Source organism: Hyla sarda, chromosome 6 (assembly GCF_029499605.1).
Source record: "Hyla sarda isolate aHylSar1 chromosome 6, aHylSar1.hap1, whole genome shotgun sequence".
Taxonomy (NCBI): Eukaryota; Metazoa; Chordata; class Amphibia; order Anura; family Hylidae; genus Hyla; species Hyla sarda.
In genome coordinates this window covers 87,382,769-87,402,678 of record NC_079194.1, presented here as the reverse complement: position 1 = coordinate 87,402,678, position 19,910 = coordinate 87,382,769, and the positions used below count along the sequence as shown (strand labels likewise).

General features: G+C 41.8%; 1 protein-coding gene across 1 annotated transcript in view; it reads right to left on the bottom strand.

Annotated features, from left to right (window-relative positions):
- CACNA2D3 (calcium voltage-gated channel auxiliary subunit alpha2delta 3) overlaps positions 1-19,910 on the bottom strand; it is a 1,201,789-nt gene that overhangs the window by 358,242 nt on the left and 823,637 nt on the right. Inside the window, exon 18 of the mRNA XM_056524384.1 lies at positions 5,974-6,057. Coding sequence (XP_056380359.1) covers positions 5,974-6,057 — 84 coding nt within the window. The remainder of the gene's footprint in view (positions 1-5,973; positions 6,058-19,910) is intronic.

The following is a 19,910-nucleotide window of genomic DNA, read 5'->3' as shown; positions in this document are numbered from 1 at the left end:
TCCGCACTGCAGCTGGGTAATACTGTAAAAAAAAAAAAAAAAAAATGTGTGTGTATATAAATGTATGTAAAATGGGGTGGGTTCACTGGCCGGACACGTTGTTACTGACACGTCCTCAGAGCAACATGTCACCAGTCCGACTGTCTACTTACTGGTCTTCAGAGCGGTCCGGGGTTAAGGGCCTATTTGCTTGTTACTGACTTGTCTTCAGAGGAAGGTGCCACAGCGGCTGACTACTGACTCGTCTTCAGAGCAGTCTATTTACTGTTAGAATACAAGCTTGTTACTGACACGTCTTCAGAGCAATGCATGTTATCCGACTGTCTACTGACTCGTCTTCAGAGCAGTCTAGTACCGATTAATGTTGTTACCGACACTTCTTCGGAGAAACTCACTGATCAGTGCCGAACTTCTCTCCTGAGTGGTTTTTCATTAAATTATAGTATTGGTTACTGACACCTCCTCAGAGCAAACACACACGCCCGGCTGTCTGCTGACACGTCTTCAGAGCAGTCTACTTACTCACAGGATTACAGGCTTGTTACTGACACGTCTTCAGGGCAACGCATGTTTTCCGACTTTCTACTGACTCGACTTCAGAGCAGTCTAGTACCATTTAATAGGAGCATGTTGTTACTGACACGTCTTCGGAGCAACTCACTGGTCCGTTCCGAACTTCTCTCCTGAGCAGTTCTACATTGAAACTTGTAATTCATGTTGTTACTGACACGCTTCAGAACAAACGCAATACTCACGACTGTCTACTGACTCCTCTTCACAGCAGTCGAGTAACGGTTAGTACGTTACGGACAAGGCTTCAAAGAGAAAAAAAAAATTATGTTTGTTTTGGTCTAGTTGGTTCAAAGGTTGGAAGGCAGTGGTGCAAGCTGCGTTCGGCTGTCGGCACCAGGAGTGCAGGTGCGTTATCTCGCTCATGCTAGGTTTGTGTTGGGCATTTCAGAGATTCTTAGCTCCTCACTGGTGACGACCTGTCCGGTGGCATGCACTGTAGCGTGGTGGGTCGGCCACAGGGTTGTCTCATCAGTAAGCACACCATGACACAGGGTAGCCGGGTCACGTCCCGGGTAAAGGTTATGGTGGAGTAGGAAGCAGCACAAGAGTCACTGGGGTCACTTGGCTAAGCCAACCGCAGGCTGCTCGGCACTCTCGGGCTCGGTGGTGGTAACTGACGCACTGATAGCATCAGCCAGGCATTACGTACCAGGGCCCAGCCAACAATTGCATAAATATGTTATGTTTTATGTATCTAGAGTTCCACTCGCAGTGCTTTCAGGTTCCAAGTGAAGTATCGTGGTGTTCAGGTGTGTATAGGAATGTTCAAACGGAGGCCCCAGGTGCTTCCCAGACTATGGTTGTTTATCTTCTGTTTTGTCTTCTACCGGCACCCAATTTTCGTTGGCTCGGACAGGTGGTGTCAGGATGTCTCACGCCTCTGATATTGAGGAGACCAGGTCCCTGCCAGAGACGCCTGTCGGAGGGTTGGACAGGGGTAACCCACAGGCATACCGTAATTGGACCATCCCCAGGCTTATGGAGGAGCTCCATAAGAAAGGGGTGGCCTACCCAGCCTCCGCCAGGAAGGCGGAGCTCTACAAGTTGCTTAGAGTGGAGCCAGAGGCTGGATCCGGTCAAGAGACTGGAGGGACCAATTTGGTTGAGAATCCCGTTGTGCAGCTGCACGAAATGATGAGCTCGGTTCTGAGTGCAGTCTCGAGCTTCCAGGACAGGCTGGACTCTATGGACAGGGACAGGGCGCAGGCCGCTCAGCAGGTGGCAGCAGCCACAATACAGGCCCCTGCTCAACAGGTCCCAGAGCCTTGTGTCCAGCTGGTATCAGTCACGCCCGGCCCGCAGGCTGGCACCTCAGGTAGGATACTGGAACCACCCCGAGTCAGCCAAGCCCACTTCATCAGTCCTACCCTCAAGAAGGACATTTTAGAGGGTAGAGACGTCAACTTGGCGTCCTTGCTGATCACCACACATGATGTCAAGGAAAATAAGGTTGTTTCATGTGGAGAGTTTTCAGTCATGTTCAAAAGCAAGGACACCAGAAATTAACAATTCTGGAATTCATGATAGGCTTTAGCATGTACCGTGACGTCATATGCACCATGCGGCCTGACAGAAGAGAGGAGCTGGATGCTTACCTGCTCTACGTCACCGATCTGGGCTACAGATATGGTGGCACAGCATACTACGACTATCACAAGTCATTTTCAGCCAAGGCAGCGGCCACCTTGGCTCAGTTTGCGTACACGACAGACTCTCTGCTGACACCTCTGTTCATGACAGGAACTGTCCAGAGCAGGAGAGGTTTGCTATGGGGAATTGTTCCTGCTCTGGACAGTTCCTGACATGGACAGAGGTGTCAGGAGAGAGCACCGTGGTCAGACAGCAGCTGATAAGTACTGGAAGGATTAAGATGTTTAAATAGAAGAAATTTACAAATCTGTTTAACTTTCTGGCACCAGTTGATTTAAAAAAAAAATGTTTTCGACTGGAGTACCCTTTTAAGGTTGACACAAATGTATTGGTTAAAACATAATGGTATGCAGCTGAACTAATAAGTTCAGTGATATTGAAAATGTGAGTTTGAATGTGTAAAGTTGAAAATGCAAAACTAGGACTAGAAAAAATTTGTGTATGGATGGAGTATGGATGGAGTATATAACATAATGGCGTGTGTGATAAATGAATGTAGAATTTGAGAATGTAAAAGAAGCAGAATGGAAATGTATATGATGAGTGCTGGGTATACGTGAGATGCTACAAATCTGCAAATGAATAAAAAAACTGTAAAAAAATAAAAAACTGCAATACATACAATAACCATGTAGAAAACCAAATGCTAAATATGTGAACCAAGCAATAAATGGAAGGAGGGGTGATAGTGATGTGGAAAAATTATGTGTGCTTGAGATGGGTTAAGATGGAAAAATGGATTAGGATTGAGAGTTGAAAACGATGATTAGTGCTCATCCAGCACATTAAAATGCCTAAAAAATTGAACTGCCAATAATATAAAAGGGGACAGCTACCTTTTAGATAAATGCAATCCCCGCTCCTTGTAGTATTCCAAGTCCGCCATGAACTATTTTGATACTTTCAATATGTCAATATTATATATACACAGCATGGCAACTACACACTGCATATCAACTGTATTGAATTATCCTACGGGTGGGAATATGTAGTCATTAGGGCGTAATTGAGTTTAGCAGACCACTGGTTGTGCATATGGAAAAGTAAGCTTTACTACATTGAATCACTCTTCTTTATCCGTGCATACACTTGCATAGGGTAAGCAGTGCAATCCCTTCTGTTCTTCATCTCCAATAACATCAAGACAAATCAGGATCTTCATTTGTTATCAAGATCTATATAGCATGCTATAAGCTGCTCACTTGCTGCCATGATATAAGCCAGGTGGTACAGACTGGCAGAAGTGTATGGCTTTATGGATCTGTCTCCTATGGTACAGAGAACTTGAACTGGAATATGGCACAAAAATGAATATACAGTGGTCCCTCAAGTTACAATATTAATTGGTTCCAGGACGACCATTGTATGTTAAAACCATTGTATGTTGAGACCAAAGCTCTATGGAAACCTGGTAATTGGTTCTGAAGCCCCAAAATGTCATTCAAAAATAGGAAAAAGTGAGGATTAAAGAAAAATAAGTAGATAACTAATACAGATAAAACAAGTCCTTACATATAAAAGTAATAAAGATCTGCTGGAAGCTGTAATCACTGTCTATGTCAGTGTTTCCCAACCAGGGTGCCTACAGCTGTTGCAAAACTACAACTCCCAGCATGCCCGGACAGCCGTTGGCTGTCCGGGCATGCTGGGAGTTGTACTTTTGCAACAGCTGGATGCACCCTGGTTGGGAAACAATGGTTTATGTAGAGGACAGGAGCTTCTTCAGGGTCCTATACAGTACACACAGTGTCCCAAATGGAGCCACCCTTACTTGGTGTCCAAAGGAGCAGCTAACCCTGGCACAGATAAGAAGTAGTACAGAACTTGTAGTTCCTTCCTGTTCTGTAGGGGGCGCTACCAGACAGCCATTCAGTGCTTGTACTTCAGTAATAGAGGTGATTTACCAGTAAAATGCCAATTCTGATTGGTCAGTTCCTCCAGTTGTGACACGTTTCACAGATCCGGACTGTCTGTAGCATTGTATGTTGAGTCTGGTTTCAAGTTACAATGGTCCAGAAAAGACCATTGTATATTGAAACAATTGTATGTTGAGGCCATTGTAAGTTGAGGGATCACTGTACATATAAATGGAGTTATCTTATCTTATTTTCACTCCATTTACTGTATATTTATATTGGTTAGGCTATTAAAGTTTTTAATAAATTATTATTTTATGTCAGCTGGTTTCATAGTATGATCCATCTACTCATTTTGCATTCAACTTTGGATTGAATGACACAATGAGGACTGATCACATAATTATTTTTAAATACATCCTTGTGTCTGTGTTGGTGGGACACTGATGTGACTACTGACTGGTTGTTCTGTCTTTGTGCTGACACACAAAAAAAAGTGCAGTGCTGTGGGGGCTAACAACGAGATGGTGGTGGGGAATCAAACGCAGTAAGTATAGGTGTCATGCCTGGTAAGGGGCAGTACAGACCAGGTACAAGCCAGAAGATTATAACCAAGAGTCAGAGCAAGCAAGGGTAAAATCAGCATGGCAGCATACAAAATCAGCAGGTAAGAGAACAGTCAGGGAACAGACAGAGGTCAGGTAGTGTCAGGTCAGATTAGAATAGGCATCTCAGCTAGGAAGATGCTCATTTAAATCTTTCATTGCCGGAAGGAATGAGGGTCAGCACTGTAGCTGATTGGCCGGACACTCCCACTTCCTGATAGACTGAGGCAGAAACATCCTACAGTGACAAGCGACTCTGCCCCCAGGAAAACAAGAGATGCTGCCGAGAGTGCCTGAGGACGGATGGTGGCACTCAAATTGGGCCAGGTAAGTTTTTCACAATAGAATTCTTTTTCTTTTTATCTGCACCCTAATCACAGTTAGATAAAAATACAATCACTGAATTACCTATTTTACACTATTGACTGCTAAATAAGTCATTCAATGTTCATGTGCAAAAAGTAATAATCCTTTTTCAAAGCAAATAAAACCTTAGTCTTGATCAGTCTATATCAATATCTATATCTATATAAGTCAGAATGCAATAGTTACTCTGCTTATTAGGGCTCAGCAATATAACTATTTTAGAATCCTAAAATTAAAAGGGTTAATTTTGTCTACTTACTAAGACATATGGATGTAATAGAGGGAGGGTCCCCTGCCTGAGAGCCCTATCTATCAACAATTAAATTGTTGCAAGGAGACTCTGAAGAACATATGTCACGAATGCATTACATGGACGTCCTACTGATTTCAATGGAAAATAGCATTTATTAATTTCTCCTGAAGTGTCTTTGAAGAGAAAATGAAGACAAGCCCCCCGGACCATAACAGTATATCACGAGGAATCACAATCAACTTCTCTTATCAGGGGACATTTTAGATGAATAGGGGTTGTCCAATCTAGACAAGCCCTTTGGGCTATGTTTCACGACTGCCACTGCCATAAAAATTCACGGGGCTATGCACGTGTGAAACTAAATGCAACTACAACATCCAGGCATGCTGAAGCCCTATTGTACCACATTAGCAGAACTCCAACAGAAAGAATGAATTTATTGAAGTTACCTGTCACTAGTTCCATGCAACCCAAAGCACAGGCAGTATGAAATATTGACAGGCATCCCGATCACGATGATACACTCTGTACAGTTGTGCCTTTCCAGAGAAATCATAGTTGTAACTTCATGCGGGAATGGATCTCTGAGTCATTAGGATGGCTCACCAGCCCAGATTAATAGATATAGTGAGAGATATATCAAGTTGTCATACAGGTTAGTTACACTTACCACATCATCTCGGTCTTCCCATTCTACTTCCGATAAGTCAACACTGCTGTAATTTGGTTTCCTGCGTTTTTTTCCTTCTTCATACTGTAAGAAGAAAAAAGAAAAAACATGATAACAAAGATAATGGTCAAAGTACACAAAAGGTGTAAACTTCACAACATATGAATATACGAATAATGTTACCCTGGACTTATATGGGCGATTACATGGCTGTAACCCTCTCTTTTTAGACTGTCTGGAGTCATCAGGATCTGTTGTTTATCAGGACCCGTATACCACTTAAGGAATGGTATATTATATGGAATCTACATATTCATATTTCTATATATATATAAAACTGAATGTGTGTGTGTATGTTCCAGCATCACGTCCAACCGGCTAAAGATATTAACATGAAACTTGATACACATGTTACTTATATGTCAACAACAAACATATAATAGGATAGGTAATTTAACCCTTACTCACCCCCATTTGCCAGGGTCGGGGTTTTTTGTTTAAAGTCCCATACAAGTCTATGGGAAATTTATGTTACTGCATAACTTCCAAATGGCTGGAGATATTTCAATACCTGGTACACATATTACTGTTGGGATATGAGGTCGGGATAGGAGGTCGAGATAGGAGTCCGAGATAGGAGGAGGGGATAGGAGGATGGGATAGGAGGACGGGATAGGAGGTCAGGATAGGAGGTCAAAATAGGTCGAGATAGGAGATCGAGATATGAGGACGGGAAAGGAGGATGGCATAGGAAGTCGGGATAGGAGGTCGGGATAGGAGGACATGATATGAGGATGGGATATGAGGACGGGATAGGAGATTGAGATAGGAGGTCGAGATAGGAGGACGGGATAGGAGGTCAGGATAGGAGGTCGGGATAGGAAGACGGGATAGGAGGTTGGGATAGGAGGTCGGGATAGAAGGTCAGGATAGGAAGTCAAAATAGGTTGAGATAGGAGGTCGAGATATGAGGACGGGAAAGGAGGATAGCATAGGAAGTCGGGATAGGAGGTCGGGATAGGAGGACATGATATGAGGATGGGATATGAGGACAGGATAGGAGATTGAGATAGGAGGTCGAGATAGGAGGATGGGATAGGAGGTCAGGATAGGAGGTCGGGATAGGAAGACGGGATAGGAGGTTGGGATAGGAGGTCGGGATATGAGGTCGAAATATGGGGTTGAGATATGACAACAATATAAGAGGACGGGATATGAAGTCAAAAGCTTCCTCTGTTGATTTTCCTCCACAACAAGGATTAGGAAGGAAAAAACGGACAATGCCGGGTACTCAGCTAGTATATATATATATATATATATATATATATATATATATATATATATAAAACTCAACATATGCATGTATATATTGTGTATATGTATGCTCCAGCATAACTTCTGAACGGCTAGAGATATTTCAGTTAAACTTGGTATATACTTTGTTTATATGTCAAATATAATAAAGCAGAGTTTAAAGTTGCCCAAATACCGTCAGTCTCCGCAGTCTGAGAATAAAACAGTGGAGCTTGGACAGGTAAAACATACTTCTCTAGAACATTGGTTGGCTGTATGATGTTTAAAACTCCAAGACAATCTCTTCAGCCTGAGAGTAACAGGATAAGAAAATTTACCAAAAATTCCATGCAAGTTTATGGAACTTCTGGTACATTCTTGCTCACATACCACCCTGCTTTCCCAAACAGCTTGAATTTGGCTTCAAGAAACATGAAAAGCTGGGTGGCAGGCAGTACACAGTGCAGGGCTCACAGTACCAACCCATCATCCCCCTTAATATTATGTTTTTTATATATCATTTTTGCTTTTCCACTCTCACAAGTTTAGGTAGGAAGACTGGGCAAAGCTGGGTACTTGAATACTTAACATATAAGCAGAGCCAAAGGCCTATATATTCCACTGTACTGTTTACCTGTTTGTAAGCCAGAGCCATACTAGTCAGAGTCACCTTCATATATGATGGCTCCGTACACATTCCCATATATCCCCTCTACTCTGAAACAGAGCAGGAGACCAGTCCCAAGACCCTGCATCAGGAAGGTGTTGTTAAGGTGTTTGTGTACATTCCAAAAATGATGAATTCTGGACATTCTCTGTAAGAAATATCTGTGGCTTCATTTTTTTCTATTTTGAAGGACTATTTTAGCGTTATTAAGGAATGGAAGCGCTTTCGAAAGTCGGAGCACAAATATGTTATACATTTCAGCTGGCCCTTTGCCTTGACGTCTAGACTGCAATTAGGTAGGGCAATCTATATTTTTTGGCCAGCAAGCCAGCATTGGGTCATTACGGTATTCATTTTGGATACTGCAGGATACAGAGGTACTAACACCTCTCTATGAAAACAAGGATGTGGGAGTGCAGGTTATTTTTAAGATGATTTAGACCACAATGTTGTTCTTGATGAGGCCTGAAGTTCAAGTTCTGTTATCTGTTGTGTTCTTGTCAAGTTGTTTTAGGTGTTTAGAACTAAGTGACCCTGATGGCATTACAGAATATTCACAAATAAAGGTAAAAATCTCTTCATCTCTCCTGGATCTAAATTACTGTCTCTCCTGATAAGAAAACACAATTATTTCAATAAAAAAATAAAAATAAAAGGTGCGTGTAAATTTATATAAAATATTTATATAATAGGAGCATCAATCCAGGAAAGAGATTAAATCATATGATTCACTCTGTCAGGCTGAAAAGGCAAAAATGAAGAAGGCAAAGTACAACTTAAGTATTTAATTCATTTATTTAACGCCAACATGTTATATAGAGCTGTACAGACCTATATACACAATTCACTAAAGGCGACTATAGAAATAAAATTTTATATGGTCTAAAATGCTGCTTTTGTCCTTTCTCTTGACTGTTGGTGGCTGTCTTGGTATCTATCTATTTATCTAAGCAAGAAGGTTCAGCAGCACACCAAGGGATTACAAGCAATAGTGTTTTTTAACCCCTTCATGACCCAGCCCATTTTCACCTTCATGACCTGGGCATTTTTTGAAAATCTGACCACTGTCACTTTAAACATTAATAACTCTGGAATGCTTTTACTTATCATTCTGATTCCGAGATTGTTTTTTCATGACATATTCTACTTTATGTTATTGGTAAAATTTCACTGATATTTGCATCCTTTCTTGGTAAAACATCTAAAAATTTCATGAAAATTTAGAAAATTTAGCATTTTTCCAACTTTGAAAGTCTCTGCTTGAAAGGAAAATGGATATTCCAAATAAATTACATATTGATTCACATATACAATATGTCTACTTTATGTTTGCATAAAAAAATTGACAAGTTTTTACTTTTGAAAGACACCAGAGGGCTTCAAAGTTCCGCAGCAATTTTCCAATTTTTCTCAAGATTTTCAAAATCGTAATTTTTCAGGGCCCAGTTCAGGTTGGAAGTGGATTTTAAGGGTCTTCATATTAGAAAAACCCCATAAATGACCCCATTATAAAAACTGCACCCCCAAAGTATTCAAAATGACATTCAGTAAGTGTTTTAACCCTTTAGGTGTTTAACAGGAATAGCAGCAAAGTGAAGGAGAAAATTCACAATCTTAATTTTTTACACTCGCATGTTCTTGTAGACTCAATTTTTGCATTTTTACAAGGGGTAAAAGGAGAGAAATCACCCTAAAATTTGCAACTCAATTTCTCTCGAGTAAGGAAATACCTCATATGTGTATGTAAAGTGTTCGGCGGGCGCAGTAGAGGGCTCAGAAGGGAAGGAGCGACAATGGGATTTTGGAGAGTGAGTTTTTCTGAAAGGGTTTTTGGGGGGGCATGTCCCATTTAGGAAGCCCCTATGGTGCCAGAACAGTGGACCCCCCCACATGTGACCCCATTTTGGAAACTATACCCCTCATGGAATTTAATAAGGGGTTCAGTGAGCATTTACACCCCACTGGCGTTTGACAGATATTTGAAACAGTGGACTGTGCAAATCAAAAATTTTATTTTTCATTTTCACAGACCACTGTTCCAAAAATCTGTTATACACCAGTGGGGTGTAAATGCTCACTGCACCCCTTATTACATTCCGTGAGGGGTGTAGTTTCCAAAATGGGGTCACATGTGGATATTTATTGTTTTGCGTTTGTCAGAACTGCTGTAACAATCAGCCACCCCTGTCCTCTCCCTTCTGGGCCTTGTTGTGCGCCCCCAGAGCACTTTGTGCCCACATATGGGGTATATGGGAAAAGTATAGGGCAACACCAGCATGTCAGTGTAAAAAATTTATTTTTGTACACTAACATGCTGGTGTAGACCCCAACTTCACCTTTTCATAAGGGGTTAAAGAAGAAAAAGCCCCGCAAAATTTGTAAGGCAATTTCTCCCGAGTATGGCGATACCCCATATGTGTCCCAAAACTGTTGCCCTGAAATACAACAGGGCTCCAAAGTGAGAGAGCACCATGCGCATTTGAGGCCTGAATTAGGAATTTGCATAGGGGTGGCCATAGGGGTATTCTATGCCAATGATTCCCAAACAGGGTGCCTCCAGCTGTTGCAAAACTCCCAGCATGCCTGGATAGTCAATGGCTGTCCGGCAATACTGAGAGTTAATATTTTGCAACAGCTGGAGGCTCCGTTTTGGAAACAGTAGCGTACCAGACGTTTTTCATTTTTTTGGGGAGGGGGGGCTGTGTAGGGATATGTGTATATGTAGTGTTTTTTACTTTTTATTTTAGGTTAGTGTAAGTGTAGTGTAGTGTTTTTAGGGTACAGTCACATGGGCAGAGGTTCACAGCAAGTTTGCCGCTGGAAGTTTGAGCTGCAGCGCAAAATTTGCGCCATCTCAAACTTGCAGCACTCACTGTAAACCTCCGCCCATGTGAGTGTACCCTGTACATTCACATTGGGGGGAGGGGGCAAACATCCAGCTGTTGCAAACTCCGAGCATACCCTTTGGCTGTCCGTGCATGCTGGGAGTTGTAGTTTTGCAACAGCTGGAGGAACACTGGTTTGGAAACACTAAGTTAAGTAATAAACTTTCAAGTGTTTTGCAACCAAACTTAGTGTTTCCAAACCAGTGTGCCTCCAGCTGTTGCAAAACTACAACTCCCAGCATGCATGGTCTGTCAGTGCATGCTGGGAGTTATAGTTTTGCAACAATTGCAACAGCTGGAGGCACTGAGGTAGGAAACAGACAATGTTTCCCAACTAGTGTGCCTCCAGTTGTTGCAAAACTACAACTCCCAGCATGCCCAGACTGCCCAGGCATGCTGGAAGTTGTAGTTCGGCAATATCTGAAGGATCATATCTTGCCGAACTACAACTTCCAGCATGCTCGGGCAGTCTGGGCATGCTGGGAGTTGTAGTTTTGCAACATCTGGAGGTCCACAGTTTGGAGACCACTGTATAATGGTCTCCAATCTGTGCTCTTCCAGATGTTAGAGAACTACAACTCCCAGCATGCCTGGACAGACTGAGCATGCTGAGATTTGTAGTTTTGCAACATTTGGAAGAGCACAGATTGGAGACCATTATACAGTGGTCTCCAAACTGAGGACCTCCAGATGTTGCAAAACTACAACTCCCAGCATGCCCAGAAAGCCAAAGGCTGTCTGGGCATGCTGGGAGTTGCAGTTTTGAAACTCCCAGAGGCAGCAGTGAGATCGCTTTATGGCGATCTCACTGCTGCCAATGAAGATGCCGCACTGCTGCCGGAAACTCACCTCCGCGCCGCAGCGCCGCCGGGATCGCATGGAGGACACCGCTCGCCGCCGGGACCGCTCGGGACACCGCTCGGACGGGTAAGTGACGCCGGGGGACGGGTAAGGGACACTTAGCAGAGCGGTGTGTGTCCCGATCCCCGTGATCGGGACTCACACACCGCGCTGCTAAGTATTTTCATAGCGAAACGCTGCTATCAGCTAGTCAGATTTGACCAGCTGATAGCAGCGATCGCTGGGGGGGGTGGGGGATGAAACCCCCCCGTGGTCGCATGGTAAGATGGCTGGCTATCAGTGATAGCCACCATCTTTCCGGGCGCTGCGGGGTGCCGCGAGTAGCGGCAAAAATGTTCATGACGTACCTGTATGTCATGGGTCGGGAACACCTTGCCACCCATGACGTACAGGTATGTCATAGGTCGGGAAGGGGTTAATTCCCCATGTTCAGATACAATGTTTCGGCAGTAATTCACTGCCTTTCTCAAGCATAGTACAATGGGTATCAGTGCTCCAATATATCAGATGAACAAAAGTGCATTATCAATATCAATTAACATAAAAATACAACAAATTTATAAATGTAGCAATAATGTGTGATAGCCTGGGGGAGTAGGGTATATGGGGTGTAGCTGTGCGGTGACTAAAGGGTGTCTGGTTAACCCTTTCTATTCGTGGGGCCAGGGTGAGGGCTCCTCTGTAATGCTTGTCCTACCGCCACCCTTCTCAAGAGCTAAAGGGAGGTATAGAATAATGTCCACCACCGGAGAGTTTGCTGAAAACAGTCGGAACTTTACTGAAGATTTTATGCAAGCTTCATAACCGGAACAGTCTCTATACAGGTAAAGTCTCTTAAAGATTGACAGTGGTTGGGACCTTAAATGTTTTAGAGTCCATAGACTGATATGCGCTGTTCCACTGGATTTAGGGGATTTAGTTTCGGTCCAGTAGTCACGCTAGCTTTAGCGGGGATTTAGTTTAGGACTCACGGTTTAGTTTAGGCTGAGGCCGCCAGGTTTTCTGGCCTAGCTTGTCTTTGAAAGTTGCGCAGATCCGTCCTGCTTGTCCGGAATCCACGAGAGCAGCAACCCAAGAGAGCGATAATTGGCTACAGCTCCCTTATATGGGCAGGGGCTGGACTAAAGCTAATTGGCCCAATACTTCTGTCAATCATCTTTACATAAAGTTATGGCTAAACATGTGACCCAAGGACCTCCAAAAGTCCTCCAACATACCATAGAGGAATCAACACAGTCACATGACCGAAGGTCCTGCGACGCTATCAAGGTAAGCACACTAATATGCATTATATTAAATATACACATTATTAAATAGGTACACATAAACATTATAAAATTTGAGAAGGAGGAGGCGACTAGGGGCTGTCCCACCTGACGTAGTAACTCTGACTTTGGGGACCACCATACAAGGTATGGTATGCAATACGGTACCAGGACAGCCCAAGTGCAATACATATTTTTACATGAGTGCATAGAAATCATCATCAACTGGCCAACTAGAAAAAAATATTCTTATCCATATACATATAATATCCATATCCATGCATAAAGTTTAAGTACAGTGCAGGTGCATATTGTGAAGGTGATTAAAAACATTAAGGAGAGAGTGGGCTGTCATGACTCACCGGTATACAGTATAAGCATGCCATGGTGGTGTATATCCGTGTTGAATGCTGAAACACCTGACTTCCGTAGGCGTCACGTGAACGGCTTTTCTACATAAGTGCATGATATTGATTATGCACTTTATTGTTCACTGATTGTTCACTGATATATTGGAGTTGTGTTGCTCTCGAATATTCCCAATTCAAATTTTAATCGCGAATATTGCATATTTGAGAATTTGCGAATATTGCGAATATAGCACTATATATTCACAATTGCGAATATTCACTTTTTTTTTAATTGTTCACAATACACATCACAGTGATCACTGATCATCCCTCTCTGCTCTTCGCATATGCTAATATTTGCGAATATTGAGCCCTCCCTTCTCTAATGGTATAGGGAACGAATGGGCTAATGCAGTGGTCTCTAACCTGCGGACCTCCAGATTTTGCAAAACTACAACTCCCAGCATGCCCGGACAGCCGTTAGCTGTCTGTGCATGCTGGGAGTTGTAGTTTTGCAACATCTGGAGGTCCGCAGGTTGGAGACCACTGCACTTGTGCATTAACTCTGTGATTTTTTTGCCCATTGAAAGCAATAGGCCCATTGTGGTCTATGGGGATCTCATGGTATGTAAAACTGTAAGATAAGCAGGAGGGTCTTGGCAGTACAATAGATGGGAGACTGTGTGGTGGTTCAAGTCCCAGGTGGGACACAGTGTTGTGGTTTAACTTTTTTACTCGTAATTGACAAATGTAGGTCAATTGGTAATTAAGAAAGCCTTTGATCCATGGGAACTAGATTAATGGGGTACCAAATATGGGTATTGGGGTTAATTGAAACTGGATGTAATGTGTAAGGCTGGGTATGAATGAATGAATGAGAGGTTAAGGAACATAATGGGATATTTATCGATACCTGCGCAGAGTAAAGGTTGCCCAGTTGCCCATAGCAACCAATCCGATTGCTTCTTTCATTTTTATTTATTTATTTATCTATCAATCAAGCAATCAATGAATCTAATATATTGATCTAATATTTATTTATCTATCTATATATCCATATATCCATATATCTATCTAGTATCTACAACATATCTATCCATTTATATATATTATCTATCTCATATCTTTCTTTCTTTCTTTCTTTCGTTGTATCTATCTATTATAACTCTATCTATCTGTCTGTCTGTCTGTCTATCTCATATCTATCTATTTATCTATCTATCTATCTATCATCTCATATCTATCTATCTATCTATCTATCTATCTATCTCATATCTATCTATCTATAGATCTATCTCATATCTATCTATCATCTAATATCTATCTGTCTCATCTTCCGCTCTCTGTTTCTCTCTTTTTTACTCTATGTTAAATGGCTCCATAGTGTTGAGCCAAAACACTGCACACGTGTATCTATCTCTCATATCTATATCTATGAAATATCTATCTACCCATCTAGTATTTCTCTATCTAAATTGGCTCTATGGAGTTAAGATAAAACATCTTACACATGAATGTGTGAAAAAAGGACTTAACTCTTTTGTCATGCTGTCTTTTTTTTTTGCTTTTCTCTATTAGGGTCAGTTCACACGTGCATATTTTTGCTGTAGATCTGCTGCAGATTTTCTGCTGCAGATTTTGCTGCCCATTAACTTCAATGGGAAGCAAAATCTGCTGAAGCAGATCTGCAGCAGAAAATACGCATGTGTGAATGCACCCTTATAGTGAGTCTTAAAAGGGTACTCCGGGGGACTAAACCCATAGCCCATCCATTCCCTCTCATCAACCTATGTATTTGTCTAAATATCATTAATTAGCTATATAGAGCAGTTTCCCCTCTTTCAGCTGTTACTTACATGCAGGGAGTGAGAGAAAAACGACATTCTCTGATCCACCTTTTCTTGGTGTAAACCCCTCACTGAGACTAGCCCCCACTCTTCAAGACAACACCACGTGATGATTTCTGTCTGGTCTAGCCACACCTCCCCTCCCCCTCCTCTCCCTGTGTGAGGAGCTTGCCTTGAGAGAAAAGCTCAGAGAAGATCTCTGCACTAAAGTCTCCTCAGCACTAATGCTCTTTTCCTGTGTAGATCTAATCACTGACTGCTGCCATTCAGAGCATAGCATGATTTATAGTGTTGAGCGCGAATATTTATCACGAATATGGTGAATATAGTGTTATGTATTGGTAATTACGAATATTCGTAATTTTTTTTCACACAGAACACATCACAGTGATCTCATCCCTCCCTGCTTCCAGCTTGTGGTCTAAAGAAGGCTCCTATACTATTTACTGTATTAGACTGGAGAGCAAATAATTGCGAATATGAGAATATGCGAATATCTGTGAATATCCACAAATATTCTCATATTTGCGAATATCGTCACTAAAATGAGATAGGTAGATAGATAGTTACTATATTCGCGAATATTACATGACAATATTCAAAATGAAAAAATGTCATAGACCTTTTATCACTTCTGTATAGACCAAGAATAGACCAAGAATTAGGAATTGAATATGGCATATGCCGCTCATCACTAATGATTTATTGCTGGACATAGGCTGAAAGAAAAGACCTGTACAGTGTGTTTACAGTATGCACACAGTTGGCTGGCAGCCATTACACAGAGCTGCACTGACTTCTGGGAGTTGTAGTCTGTGCTGCAAACAAGGAAAAAGAATATTTAGCAGACATCAGGTGCCAAAGGAGCTGCCACAACCACATGGATAACTACAGGGGACACAGAACAGGTATTGTGCTGGCTTTGGGGCATTTTTATTAACTTCCCCGGAGCACCCCTTTAAGGCTTTTTCCCCATTGCTCTACTGCTGACAAGCCCTGTTTTCCCATTTTCTATCTATACCCATTTGTCATATCAGAGCTACACTCATTTCTCTTCATCCACTGGGTGGTACCTGTGCTGGAATCCACCTTGTACGTATAACATAAAAGTCCCCTATTGCTCACTTATATCAGTGTCCCCAACCTTTTCCTCCTTTCTTGTATCTCATTTCATTTTTGCCTGTTTTCTTTCCAGAAATTGCTTTACTTCATGCCAATATGGTTTATTCTTAATGAGTGTATTTACCTGCACAGTTAAAGCCTACTCAAAGGAAAGAAAACAGAATATTTTCAGGAAAAGCGTCTCAGCATTTATTAAAAAAAATAAAAATAAAAAAGGAGCCCGCAGTCTGAGAAATGATCTGTCATGGCACATCCACAAAGACGCAGGCAAGGAAAATATCATGGGAGCTAAACCCCACAGGGAGATTTTAAAGAACTGGCCATCCCACAAACAAGACGAAATATTAGAGAGTCCCAAAATACAGTGCGGGATGAAGGCCCCAGACAAAAGCAGGCATTCAGCAACACAGGAAATTCCTCCAGTTTAATAGCTGATAATTATGCTAATGCCGGTGTACACCATTCAAATAGCTGAAATTCTACAATTTATAGAGACCGGCAACACTTGGACTGCTGAGAAATGTTTATAGGTTATCTGTGGTTCTGATAAAGGTCTTAGGTATGTGACCTGAGTCACATACCCACCAGGAATTAAGGGAGTACTCTGGTGGAAAAACATTTTTTTAATCAATTGGTGCCAGAAAGTTAAACAGATTTGTAAATTATTTCTATTTAAAAATCTTAATCCTTCCAGTACTCATCAGCTGCTTTATACTTCAGAGGAAGTTCTTTTCTTTTTGAATTTCCTTTCTGTCTGTCCACAGTGCTCTCTGCTGACACCACTGTCCATGTCAGGAACTGTCCAGAGCAAGAGCAAATTCCCATAGCAAACCTATCCCGCTCTGGACAGTTCCTGACATGGACAGAGGTGTCAGCAGAGAGCACGGTGATCAGACAGAATAGAGATTACAATTGAAAAGAACTTCCTCTATAGTATACAGCAGCTGATAAGTACTGGAAGGATTAAGATATTTAAATAGAAGTAATTTACAAATCTGTTTAACTTTCTGACACCAGTTGATTTTTAAAAAAAATTGCCACTGGAAGTACTCCGGTGGAAAACAATTTTTTTTAAATCAACTGGTGCCAGAAAGTTGAATATGGGATAAGATGTCTAGGGGCAGAGAAACCCTTTAAGGACTATGGAGGCAACTGTACACTTTCAGTGCAGCAGAAAAAGTAGAAAAAGTGGTTGCATGCAGTTCCAGGCCATGATCCAAGACCCAATGGTATACAGCAAATAGGAAAAGGCATGCTGCTTTGCGTCATTGGCACATGATGCAACAAATCAGTACTTTTTTGTATCTAATATTCATCCTCAGAGATAAAGTAACAGCTCAGAAGTGACTAACTGCATCTCATGGTCCAGATGACAATCCAATCTACAAGAATGGCAATGCTTCTATCCATACTGCTCAGATTGGATCTTGGTTTGGAGAGCATGAAAAGGAAGTGAATCATCTACTCTGTCCAGCCCAGTCATCAGAATTAAATATTATTGACCGTATGCGAGGCATTAGGTTGGGAGTAGATACCCATTGCCAGCTTTTTTCAAGCAGTCAGCATCTGTATTAGTGAAAAAAAATTAAATAAACTCAACATTAATGTTGTGATTTAAATGATTTATATCTGTCTATTCCTCTGTATATTTTATCTGTATTATGTGAAAAAGTAAGTCATACCCTTTACTAATTGAAAATGTTTGATCTGTAGTTGTTGTTAGTGTTTGTTGATGTAAATTATTTCGTCCAACCCCTGTAGATGGTCATTCAAATGTCACCTATTGGTGAATAATGATGATTTCTCCACAAAGCCTAACCATCCCCCCAGGCTAGGTCCACACTCTCATTGCTACCCCCATCTCACAGTCTCGGTCACTCCCCACAGTACCCCTGATACAACAGAGACAAATTTGACATTTACCTTTGTAACTTTATATAATCCTATGTAAAACTCAGATAACACATTTTAATCTCACAACAGTTTGTGGCAGCTGTGTTGCACCTAAAATACTTAGCACTAATACACAGGTAAATAAAGTACAAGTGTTCCCTTTATACTGTTGCACCTGAATGCATATCTTTTACTCTACAATTTATGATGCATAGATAAAAACTTTGCATGGAAAGGATATGAAGAATATTCAACTATCTGTATATAAAACAAACTTGTATATTTATAACTGGTGAGAAGCAAAACGGAGCACTCATCTCCGACAATGCTGCAGCTTGACTTGCGGGTGTCCAGTCACGGTGACACAGGTGGCTTCGGGATGGCACAGACGGTTGGTAGATGTTCCAAGGCAGGGGATATTCAGGAGACGCCGGGCAACAGTGTTTCGCACCAAGCTGGCGCTTTCTCTGAAGGGCGTGAGAAAGCGCCTTCCTGAAGCCATCCTGAAGGGCTTGAGAAAGCGCCAGCTCGATGCAAAACACTGTCGCCCGGCGTCTCCTGAATCTCCCCTGCCTTGGAACATCTACCACCCTTCTGTGCCATCCCGAAGCCACCTGTGTCCCTGTGACTGGACTCCCGCAATTCAGACTGCAGCATTGTCGGAGGGGAGTGCTCTGTTTTGCTTCTCACCAGTTATATGTTTTACATGGACTGTTTACCTTTGACGTGAGCACCACCTGGTTAACTACAGCTATTATGGGATGCACTTTTTAATAGCTTCATATTATCGTTGTGGGTATATATATATTTTACGGTAGCAGTGCCAATGCTTCTTCTCTCTGGATTGTTTTAAGCTTCTATATTTCCCAATGGAACCGTACTTGTTTCTTGAGAAGGCAACTGCCATCCTGAAATCTGTTGTGTTGCATTATGTGTAAAGGCCTTAACCTAGCAGAAAATAGGTTTTGATTGGCAATCAAACCCATTTATTTTGGATTTAACTCTCATGCCAGTTGGCACTTGAAAACTGCCATAGTGTGCTTTATATAGCCAAAAGGAAAGGATGACAGGAATAGTTGAACCACAAAATGGTCCTTTTGGAACACTGCAAAGGGTGACGTGAAATGCACTAGAACAGTATAAGGGCCACACTGGAAAATGTAACATTACATTTTTCTTATGTTTTTGTAGCTTTTACTTGCAGCCTCACTTTTTTACTTTATAAACAGGTCCTAAAGTGATAAATAAATAGAAATGTACAACTGGAGAAGAGTGATATTGGGGTCGGACCATATTCCTATGGTGCTGGATGGTAAATAGTGCTGGCTAGTTGCTAGCACTCATACCAATTTAGACCAAGCCAAAGGTAGGGTAGACAAAGGAGCTAGCCCTAATGACATGCTAGGTAAGACTTTAACAGGGTTATCCCACCAACAACACATCCAATATCCACAGGGTAGGGGATAAGTATATAATCACAGGGTGTCAGACCATGATGCTCTCCCATGATTATGAGAACAGGAATTCAGAGGAGTCTCCTATTGGAATGGAGTGGCCATCACACCTGAGCAGTACAAATGCATTCTCTGTCTATTGGATTGCAGGAAAAAAACAAGTTCTGTATGCAGCTATCTTCAGCAGTCCCAGAGATTTTTCTATAATTACTTTAGCTTAGGGTGTCCTGATCACACGCTTTTTTATACAGTTTCCTGATATGCCCTTCTGTTACTGAGATATGTGGATTTTTAGTCTGT